Source organism: Zea mays, chromosome 2, assembly GCF_902167145.1.
Source record: "Zea mays cultivar B73 chromosome 2, Zm-B73-REFERENCE-NAM-5.0, whole genome shotgun sequence".
Taxonomy (NCBI): Eukaryota; Viridiplantae; Streptophyta; class Magnoliopsida; order Poales; family Poaceae; genus Zea; species Zea mays.
The window spans coordinates 171,110,377-171,122,394 of NC_050097.1; the positions used below are offsets into that span (position 1 = coordinate 171,110,377).

General features: G+C 42.4%; 1 protein-coding gene and 1 long non-coding RNA gene across 2 annotated transcripts; both read right to left on the reverse strand.

Moving 5' to 3' along the window:
- Positions 1-324: 324 nt before the first annotated feature.
- On the reverse strand, positions 325-1,388 carry LOC103647280 (uncharacterized). Its single transcript, XM_020549274.2, has 4 exons — positions 1,261-1,388; positions 1,056-1,181; positions 553-930; positions 325-462 (listed from the first exon to the last, which is right to left on the reverse strand). Exons 1-4 carry the CDS (start codon positions 1,351-1,353, stop codon positions 352-354), a joined length of 708 nt encoding a protein of 235 aa, XP_020404863.2. The 5' UTR covers positions 1,354-1,388; the 3' UTR covers positions 325-351.
- Positions 1,389-3,765: 2,377 nt separating this feature from the next.
- Positions 3,766-4,987, reverse strand: LOC118476382 (uncharacterized). Its single transcript, XR_004856371.1, has 3 exons — positions 4,881-4,987; positions 4,039-4,126; positions 3,766-3,911 (listed from the first exon to the last, which is right to left on the reverse strand). It is a non-coding gene; the product is annotated as an uncharacterized lncRNA (long non-coding RNA).
- Positions 4,988-12,018: the final 7,031 nt, after the last annotated feature.

The window sequence follows — 12,018 nt, forward strand, 5'->3', positions numbered from 1 at the left end:
GATAATCAGGCGCATACAGTAGATAACGGAATAAAACATCCGATGCATTGAAGAACATCACTGAAGAAGATATAAAAACCATAAGACAAATGATAAAGTGCAGAACTATCATATATAAATATAATCATCTAAAACATATCTGGTACGATATATATAAGAGTTTGATAAGAGCTGCATATGGACATAAGTATTATCTGAATCCTAACATAAGCCAACAGACCAATATTTACATCAACACCATTCAGTGAAACTACCCTAAACTAAGCTAGTACTGAGATAACTTGAAGGAACCAAAAGCCATCAGACCATCATGTTCATACTAATATTAAGAGAGTAAACTATACTAGGCTACTACTGAGAGAACTTGAATCTATCCAGATGGGAAACCACGGAGCTGTTTCTGTTTAGTCGATGGAATATTAGGTAATGCAGTACAAGAGAGCGAATGTCCTCTGAATTATCCTGCAAACAAATATAAGGAAAAGGTGAGTTAGACATAACTATACATACATTATGTCATAACAACAAAAATACTATCTATGTATTATGTACCGGATCAATGACTGCATTCATAGCTCCAACCATGTAGTCGTAGTGCTGCATATATCTCATGACAAAGAATCCACAATCATTAGACCCCAATTTCATTGTTGGGCAGTTATTCATGAGTTCAATAGGGTACTTAAAAAAAGCAGGGAGAGCTGATCTTGGTCGAGCATTTTGAATAGCTAGATTGAGCCTACTCATTATTAACCTGGCCCATGAAACCTTCCTATCACCCATATCCATAGGTATACAATGGTAATTTTTCCAGATAGTCCCACCCATCTCTGGTCCATAAGGGTTGGAATCTAACACATGTATGCGTCCAATCTGAAGATTAACAACATACAATGTCCAATGTCCAGATCGTAGCATGGGTACCATTATCTACATGCACACAAAATGGAAATAACAAATGTTGAATACACTAAGGTTGATATGAATGATTGGATTAAAATTTAAATGCAGCAAAATGAGGTGAGAGTGTGATGGGTGAAGGAACAGAAATTAACTGATTTGTAGTCATCCAGCTGCTTGAATGAAGGCAGTGTCTTCAATAGGTAACTCTCCAAAACTGAAGGGTCAAATGGACGAGGAGACTTACTATGTTGCTCCTGCTCCTCAAAGTTCAATATAGCCTAATAGGATAGAGAAGTATTATGTAATTTCCATATATGCTATGCATTTAAAAAAGAGGTATAAATGTAGAAGTCATACACCAACATTAACATCTAGAATGAGCTGGTGAGCATTGAGTGGAGGAATATGTTTAGACCAGTCATCGCGGACACACTCAATGAAACATTGCATAAACACGTTGTCGAGACATGCGCCATCAGCAAAAGATTGTTGTATGTCACAACAATTGGCGCGATGTTCACCGAAATCAATTATATTTCTACATAAGAAAAGATTGAACATACAACAATAGAAACAAATGTTATTTGTATAAATGAGATATAAAATTACATAATATATATGAAACTTGACCATTGAATTGAAGGTACTATATGGGAATAATGAGATACAAAATTATATAATATGCAACTTGACCACCCTCTCTCAGCCATAATAATGGGAATATATATGCTACTTGACCACCCTCTCTCAGCCATTCAGCCACCACCCTCTCTCCGTCTCCGAGCCCTCTCACTCTCTCTCGCAGCCACTTCTATGCGGTGGCACTGCTGCTCCACCCTCTATCGCAGCCACTTCTAACTATGGAATGAAAGCACTAGGTGAACGAGCTGGCAACACCGTAGTCAGTAAAGACAGTAAGCCTTTTTGACGGAGATAAAGGAGGAAAGCATGCATGTCAACGAATATAAAGGGGTGTCAATGAGGAATTATAGAAAAGACAATTTGAAACACCTGAACACACAGAACCAGTCCAACCACCAGCCCGCAAAGGTAACAGTTCACTGGGGAGTAGGTCCACAAAATCCTGCCTCAGCCCAACAGTGATTGACCATGGAAACCAGATTAACCTACCCCGCATCGCCGCCGCCGCAGCCACCAACCAAATTAGGCACGCACTCCTCGATTTATCCCAGAACTAGTAACTTCTATACATATATCCATTAAAAAATATCGCAACCATCAACCGACACGTGGGTCCCAGAATTAAAACCATGCAGATAAACACTTGCCTAATTATTCTGCCATGGATAGTACATTACAGGTATTTATTACTTTTCCAGAAGACCATGGGCATTCTAGTATTTCAATTTTCTGTTTTTCTCTTTTATGTAAACTTGCTGTTTTGCCTTTTGATTGTCTGGCACAGCCTGCTGTTGGAGCTGACAGAAGGAAAGTGGATGCTCAAGGCAATGTTATTCTTGCATCAAATGAGAATATGCAATATGCTGTTACTGTAGATGTTCTTCAAACTGTAAGTAAAATTGTGAATACAGATTAAAATATCCTTAATTTTATTGTTATTTTCTCTTCTAACTATGACAACGTGTCTACAGGTGTTCTCATCATTTGGTTCAGTCCAAAAAATTGGTATTTTTAGAAGAATGGGGGGACACAAGCTTTGATTAAGTACCCTGGTATGCGTCTAGTAATAGATCATTGCAGGCTTTAAACAGTAGGATTAGAACTAGTTTTTTTTCTCTTTAACAACAAGAGACCTATAGTTGAACTCCTATAGAAGCTACAACTCAAAGTTCAGTCATGTGTATAGCTATTTTCCTTTTGCTTCTATTCAATGCTAAATATTTGGGTACAAAGATTGAATAAAACTTAATAGTATCAATACCATTGCCACGATATTGTTCAATCAGAATTAAAAAGAATTAAAAATTATGCCAAGTCAAACAAATTGAAAATTATGTACCTGTCCAATTCAATGAACCTAGAACACAAGTATGCCCGAAGAGCGCGAGCACATTCTAATTCAGATAAGAAGAGGCCTGGTGCAGAAACACTCCCAATAGGAGTCTTGTCAAATACTGGTCCAGAATCATTGTCAACTGTGCCACCTACCACTGTCTGACCTTGCTGCACAAAAAATATGAAGTATACGTTAATCATAATATGTAAACATGAAATGCAAGATATCAAGACAGAAAAGATATATAAGTAAAGCTTAAATACTAACAATATTTGGTGTAACAGATTCATCAGCCCGAAGAACCTCATCAATCAATTCTCCAAATGTAGCAACTAGATTGGACTGCTTTGTACCAATAGTATTCAAACATTGCTTGATAGAGGCAAATATTTTGCCAACCTCTAAGTCCTAATCAATCAACATAGCTTGGAACTTCTGGCGTTGATGTACAGGAAGCATTTGAATCTTATTTGCCATCAAGTCTTGCATAAGAGGGAGTTGGATGATTATATTTGGAAGTCGATCATGTTGATTTGGGTCTTCATCAAAAGTTTCTGACCTCATAGGAAACTGAAGTAAAAAAAGATAATAATGATATGATAAGTATGGTAAAGCAACAGACAAACAAAGATCATAGTGGGTATATGACCTAACCTCAATCTGGCAAGTAGTTGGCGATTTTGAGACGTAACATGTCTCACTGCTGCTCCGAAACTGATGAAACAGAATCAAAATTAATAATTATGTATATGGATTGACTCATGGCATGAATTGATATCGTTATATGACTACTAAAATCATTGGTTTGTAACTAGTTGTAAATAACATTGTTATAAAGAACAGTAAAATTATGATAGAAGAAATGAAGACTCACAGGGCAAACACCAAATGGTTCACCACCCTGGCGAGGCTTCCACTTATCGGCCATTGACAACGCCCTTATAATATTCTTATTAAAATACTTTATGCGTGGAGTGCCATTTTTGTTGTTTGGAGCAGCAGCATGATGCAAATGATCCAAATAATACAGCTACATAATATAAATATTTCATGAGAGTCATATACAAATGAACGTAAACACATAATATGTCTATGTATTTTCAAATTGCAATTGAATAATCTAATAAAAGATTTGACAAATTAATTTTGAAACTTACAAAAACAATGATGGAACAGCCATATATCGTCGCCGACACATTGTTAATGCTCCTGTTGTGCCATCTCTGGGCAGCCTCACATAAGTCACTAAAAATTAGATGGCACCAATCAATTTGAGGGAATCACTCTATTTCTTCTGTAAGTAGAACCTCATTGAAAGAAATAGACCAGCTAGCTGTTGGGAATAGCAGCCGGTTGAAGAGAATGAGAAAAAAACATCTGATAGAAAGATCATCATCCTGGCCTAGCCTCAATCTGTCTTGGAGCTTTAAAATAACAAACTCATCCTTGCTAATATTCAATGAGGCCCGAAGTGTTGCCGCAGCATTCGCTTCATCAATATTAAGGGGCTTTCCACCACCCAAATTTGGAAGACCCAATATCTGATGGACAGTCTGCTTGGTGATTTTGAGTTCTTTGTCTGGACCAATACGAAGAGTCATGTCCCTGGGGTCTAGCTTCTACATGAGCCAACAGAGAAGTGTTCGACATCCAATTGCATCAATTGTCATGTCAAGAATACTAGAAAATCCTTTTCTGACTATAGCTTGACGTTGCCTTTCATTCAATATCTGAATGGACGCAAGAACATCTCCTGGGTTGCATCTGATGTTGAGCTTCTGAAATGAAAAGGTAGATAGATGGATAAATATGTGAATACTTAAATATCACAATTTATGCTTTCTTATTTATACAAAGTTCCTTGTACTATGACTGTTTTGTATTAATGAGCTAAGGTATTGTAGAAAGCTATAACTTTCAGCACATAAGGTATGTATTGAGATTAGATGCATGATTAAAATATTGGAAACGATTAATTTCTGCAATGTTGTAAACTCACCTGCGTCTTATTTGGGGCATCCATTGAGATATTGCACTTCTTTTTGGGTGGCTCAAAGTCATCATCATCATCCACATTAGGCATAGCAATGTTTTTAGCAGCAGCTGCAACACCCCTCTTTCTATGCTGCGGAGGATCACCATCAGACGGCGTATTTGTAGGGTCTGCCATGTCAGTCGAGCGTGGAATGTCAACACTGAAACATTCTTGACTTGACTCAATGATTAAACGCTTCAGATTGGTTGGGGGTCGATCAACCTTCCGCATTATTGAAGCAGCAGCCTGCAAAAGAACAATGTAAAACATATGCGCTTCATTGAGTTAGAACAACATATACACCAATGATTATACGAACTAATTGAAAAAATGTCATTAATTGTGTTATATGACCCTAACGAAATAAATGTCAACACAGTCAAACATCAAAAAAAATTATATCATTGCATTATAGAAATTGCCATATACATATATGCAAACCAACAGACTGTTAATAGAAACAATATTTACTCAAGAAAAATGTATATTTATGCAATATTAGTAGTTAATAAGCATCAACATAAATATGTATATATGACTAAATCAAAACATACAACCAGAAGTTCAAATATTTATTGTTGCAATTTGGACATGATTGATTACCATGTTTATGTGAAAAATATGATCCAGTAAGTATATAAAAAGTGAATTGAATTTCAGTTTATCTAAATAATATATATTAGCACGAAGTCACGAGCAGCACACTTGTTTGCACATCAAAATATCAACCACTGCTTCATAAAGCTATGTATAATTCACATCAATTGTGTTATATGGGCCTACCAACATAGATGGTAAGTGAACAAAACATCAAAAAATACGTATCATTCCATAGTACAAATTGCCATATACATCTATGCATACCAACAGTATGTTCATCTAAAACAGTATTTAACCAGCAAATAAACAGTTATGCAGTAGTAATAGTGACTAAGCAACAAAATAAACATTTATACAGTACTAGAATAAACATTCATATCCCGACGAAAAAAATACATTATGCAGTAAACAAAAAACCAATTTAGCGTAACTAGATCAGAAATTTAGTGTGAATAGATCTTAGCGTGGCTGCTGAGACGACAGAAAGAAAACATGCTATCCCTTACTAAAACCAACTTGGCAACATGCGTGTTGTTATGGGTTTCCTACTTATTATGTTTGACTGAAGCCACTTGCTATATAGCTTTGCTAAGGTCCTGAGAGACACACATTTCAAATATTTGAAAACATTTATCTTCGAATACCTGACATGCACACAGATCCACAATTGCCAAAAAATGATCTACCCGAATCATATGCATATGAGGTGTTTGTCATGCTAACCTGTTTGAATTGACTAAAATAACTTGCTAACTGCTAAAAATGATCCAAGTACCTTGGGCTGATCATCATTTCTCTAGTATCCTGGTTACATTTTATATATGAATAATATGAAAATATTAATGAGCTGCGCCGTGAACACTGCAATGCAGTTTCCAAGATTGGTTTGGTGGGTTCAAATAAAAGCAATGTTCAAAAAGCGCAATTAAGCGTCCGCCTAATCACAATTAGACGCTAAGCGGCATGTTAGTGCTGCGCTTAGGACCTAGGCGGTGGTTTACGCGGTGGGAGCGTGTAGGCGGTGCATGATTTGCGCTATGCGCGCTGAGGCGGAAACGAGGCGTGTAGAAGCGGGGTTCGGCGCGCGGGGAAAAGATGAGCACGGAAGATGCTGCGCGGGAATATAAAGTGAATATGAGGGAAAGAGGCGGGTACTATTGTAGACCGTGAGAGAGTGAAACAGGTTGGGAGCTGAAGCTACTGTTGCATGGGAGAGGAGGAAACAGGGCCGCCAACAGACTGGTCCTCTTCCCCAGCCGTCCAGGGCCGCCACCGTCGGTGACCTCTTCCCCTTCTGGTCAAGTCGTCCAGGCCGCCGGGTTCATCGCTCTCTGCTCCTTTTCCCTAGCTATCCAGGCGTGCTCTCCCTCTCCCTCCTTTGCTTTTGCTCTGCTCCTCCATATCTTCTGTTCTATACTTTTATTCATTATTCCAGATAAGTACCCCTAATTCCTAGCTAAAACTATTTTTTCTGCGCAAATATATATATATTATATTGTATATTCCTACCAACGCTTAAGCACGATTAATCTACGCCTAAGCACTCTAGGAGCTAAACAGTGTCCTAACGCCCGCCTAACGCCTAGCGCTTATTGTAACCTTGAATAAAAGGCCGAATGCAACTTTTAGTTTCAGGTCATAGATATTTACATCCATCACATTAACAAGGTTATAAAAAGGTAAAGATTACAAAAAATACCAGTAGAGCCAAAGCTTTTGGGCAAATATTATTATAATTCCCACACTGTTATTATCAATGTTTGGTATTATTTTTTTCTTTGAAAATTGATGTTCCAAAGAGATCACTAGATTTTTACAATACAATTTATGCTGTCACAAATGATGATAAAGAAAATGTACCAATTGTATCTGGATATGATGGGTTTAAACTGCTAGATGTGAAGCAATAAATTTGAACTAGAACTGCTGGGTTTGGACAAAGAAAAAGAAACAAAACAAAAATAAATATTTATATAGTACTGGAATAAGCATTCATATATGGAGTTCTTTGTGAGTTCTTTGTTATTGACAAACAAAAAATATTTATGCAGTAAACAAAAAAATAAATTAGCGTAAACATATCACCTGTGAGTTCTTTGTTATTGACTGCCAGAAAATCCGACAGAGGTTCTCTCGAGTTGGGCACCTGGAATACGGCACACAATGCATAAGAAAATGAAGCATATGAATGGGGAGATTAGGAAGTAGCAGAGTATGCATAAAAATTACAGAGAACTCGAGCACCTTGGGAAGCAGGACAACGGTCGCCGAGCGTGTAGAAGAACAATGTGACGCGTGCGCGGAGGATTTTCAGCGGCGGGCGGCTCCAAGACACTGACAACGGCGGTGCCGATTAGGGTTGAGGGCGAGTGGCGGCGGAGGACGGCGAATCGCCCTGGCAGGAGGGCAGCAAGGGGAATCGCCCTGGCGTCGCCTGAATAATCGCGGCGAGTCGGCCAGGAAGGTTGACTGCACGGGGGTTAGGGTATAGAAATGTTTGACCGAGTGGGAAGTGGGGTAGTGGGCCAATTCCTGAATTTCGGGAACGTGGGTTGGCTGAAGTATTTACGCTAATTCTCTATTGTGTATAAACGGACGAATGGAATAGTGTAAACACGTGCAGACTAAGGAAGATATGGCTGATCACGTGGAAAGTGGGCCTAATCCGCTATTTCTGGAACGAGGGCCCACGGCTGTTTACTCTGTTTACGCTAAAAAGGGTTTCCGTTTACGCTATATCAGTTCGCTTGCATAAAACGTGATCGGACGTGGGTTTGCATATTTGATGGCTGGGGCTCTCCACAGTTATATAGAGCCCAGAGCTCTCTCTCTCTCTCTATATATATATATATATATATATATATATATATATATATATATATATATATATATATATATATATATATATATATATATATATATATATATATATATATATATGGGCTCTATATAACTGTGGAGAGCCCCGACCATCAATTCCGCAAATCCGTTTAAGCCCACGTCCATTCACTTTTTATGCAAGCGAACTGATTTAGCGTAAACGAAAAACCACTTTAGCGTAAACAGAGTAACACCCCCGAACCCTCATTCCAGAAAAAGCGGCTTAGGCCCACTTTCCACGGGGTCAACCATATCTTCCTTAGTCAACACATTTTTACGCTATTCCATTCTCCTGTCTATGCACAATAGCGATTTAGCGTAACTACTTCATCCGACCCACGTTCCACAAATACAGGATTAGGCCCACTACCCCACTTTCCACGCGGTCAAACATTTCTATACCCTAACTCCCCGCGCGGTCAACCTTCTTGGCCGACTCGCCACGATTCTTCAGGTGTCGCCAGGGCGATTCGTCTTCCTCCTCTCCCGCCAGCGCGATTCTCGGTCCTCCGCCACCACACGCCCTCAACTCGAATCGCCGCCGCCGCTGACAGTATCGTCGAATCGTTGTCAATCCTTCGCGCCCCGCGTCACATTGGTACACGTCCGCGGACGGTCGGTCGTCCGGCTTCCAAGGTGCTCGAGTTCCTCTGTAAAATTTATGGCTTACAATGCTACTTCCTAATCTCGTTCCTCCCCTCCCGCCAGTGCGAATCGCCTTCGTTCGTCCCCGCGCGCATTCAACCCTAATCTGCGCCGCCGTTGACAGTGTCGTCGAGCCGGTCGCCGCTGTCAATCCTCCGCCACCGCGTCACATCGGTATTTTACACGCCCACCAATGGACGTCCTCTGCTTTCGTAGGTTTTTTTCAGACAGGAGGTCACAACGCCTACATTCATAGTAGCTTTCAGTATAGAATTTGATATTAAATTCATATTACTGTTCTTGTGCGATTATGGTTTAGTTTTTTTATCATAGAGCCTGTAGCTTCGATAAAGTTTCACGGACCTGTTGTTTTAGACTCATTGAATGCACAAATCGTGTGGGTGAAGATATATGCAATGATGTGAATTATACATACCTTTATGAAGTAGCGGTTGATATTTTGATGTGGAAAAAATTGTGCTGCACATGACTTCGTTCTACTATCTATTATTCAGATAAACTGAAATGCATTTCACTTTTCAGATACTTACTGGATCATATTTTTCACATAAATATGGTCATCAATCATGTCCAAATTGCAATAATAAATATTTGAACTTCTGGTTGCATGTTTTGTTTTAGTAATGTATAAATGTTTATGTTGCTGCTTATTCACTACTACTACTGCATAAATATATATTTTTATGAGGAAATACTGTTTTAGATGAACATTCTAGTGGTTTGCATATATGTATATGGCAATTTCTACAATGCAATGATACGATTTTTTTGATGTTTTGTTCACTTACCATTTATGTTGTTAGGGTCATATAACACAATTGAGGAATTATAATGTGTATGACTGTGTAGAGTGTACAATTAGTTCGTATAATCATTGGTGTATATGTTGATGTAACTCAATAAAGCACAGATGTTTTACATTGTTCCTTTGCAGGCTGCTGCTTCAATTATGCGGAAGGTTGATCGACCCCCAACCAATCCGAAGCATTTAATCATTGAGTCAAGTCAAGAATGTTTTAGTGTTGACATTCCGCGCTCGACTGACATTGGAGACCCTACAAATACGCGGTGTGATGGTGATCCTCCGCAGCATAGAAAGAGGGGTGTTGCTGCCGATGCTAAAAAGATTCCTATGCCTAACGCGGATGATGATGACGACTTTGAGCCACCAAAAAAGAAGTGCAATATCACAATGGATGCCCCAAATAAGTCGCAGGTGTGTTTACAACATTGCAGAAATTTATCGTTTCCAATATTTTAATCATACATATTGACGGAGACCATAATTAGGGGTACCCTCAAGACTCCTAAATCTCAGCTGGTAACCCCCATCAGCACAAAGCTGCAAAGGCCTGATGAGTGCGATTAAGCCAAGGATCGGTCCATTCAAGGGACGTGATCGCGCCTCGCCCGAGCCCAGCCTCGGGCAAGGGCAGCCGACCCCGGAGGGTTTATGTCTCGCCCGAGGACCCCCTATGGCAACGGACACACCTTCGGCTCGCCCGAGGCCCAGTCTTCGCCAAGAAGCAACCTTGGCCAAGTCGCCACGCCAACCGACCGAATCGCAGGGGCATTTAATGCAAAGGTGGCCTGACACCTTTATCCTGACGCACGCCCTCCAGTCGACAGAGCCAAAGTGACCGTAGTCACTTCGCCGCTCCACTGACAGGCCAGACAAGAGGACAGCGCCGCCTGCGCCGCTCCGACTGCCGCGCCACTCGACAGAGTGAGGCTGACAGCAGCCAAGTCCGGCCTCAGGCGCCATAGGAAACTCCGCTTCGCACGACCCCAGGGCTCGGACTCGGGCTCAGCCCCGGAAGATGACGAACTCTGCTTCGCCCGACCCCAGGGCTCGGACTCGGGCTCAGCCCCGGAAGACGACGAACTCCGCTTCGCCCGACCCTAGGGCTCGGACTCGGGCTCAGCCCCAGAAGACGACGAACTCCGCTTCGCCTGACCCCAGGGCTCGGACTCGGGCTCAGCCCCGGAAGACGACGAACTCCGCTTCGCCTGACCCCAGGGCTCGGACTCAGCCCTGGCCTCAGCCGACGGTCTCTGCCTCGCCCGACCCAGGGGCTCGGACTCGACCTCGGCCTCGGAAGACAGACTCAACTTCAACCTCGGAGGAGCCACCACCTCGCCCAACCTAGGGCTCGGACCGACCACGTCACAGGAGGCGCCATCATTACCCTACCCCAAGCTGACTCAGACTACGGGGAACAAGACCGGCGTCCCATCTGGCTCGCTCCGCCAAACAAGTAATGATGGCGCCCTGCATGCTCTATGACGACGGCGGCTCCCAGCCCCCTTACGGAAGCAAGAGGACGTCAGCAAGGACTCGACAGCCCTGACAGCTGTCCTTCAGCCAGGCTCCGGCGCTCCTCCGACGGCCACGACACCACACGAACCGGGTGCCAAAACCTCTCCGGCTGCCACGATGGCATGTACTTAGGGCACTAGCTCTCCTCCGCTAGACACGTTAGCACACTGCTACACCCCCCATTGTACACCTGGATCCTTTCCTTACGCCTATAAAAGGAAGATCCAGGGCCCTCTTACAGAAGGTTGGCCGCGCGGGGAAGGACGGGACGGCGCTCACGCAAGGCCGCTCGCTCCCTCCCGCGTGGACGCTTGTAACCCCCTACTGCAAGCGCACCCGACCTGGGCGCGGGACAAACACGAAGGCCGCGGGATTTCACCTCTCACGCCTGTCTCCCTCCGGCTGCTTCCCCCCTTCGCGCTCCGTCTCGTGCCGACCCATCTGGGCTGGGGCACGCGGCGACAATTCACTCGTCGGCCCAGGGACCCCCCGGGTTCGAAACGCCGACAGTTGGCGCGCCAGGTAGGGGCCTGCTGCGTGTTGACGAACAGCTTCCCGTTAAGCTCCAGATGGGCAGTCTCCAGCAACCTTTCCAGCCCGGGACGGTGCTCCGTTTCGGGAGTCTCGAGTTCATGT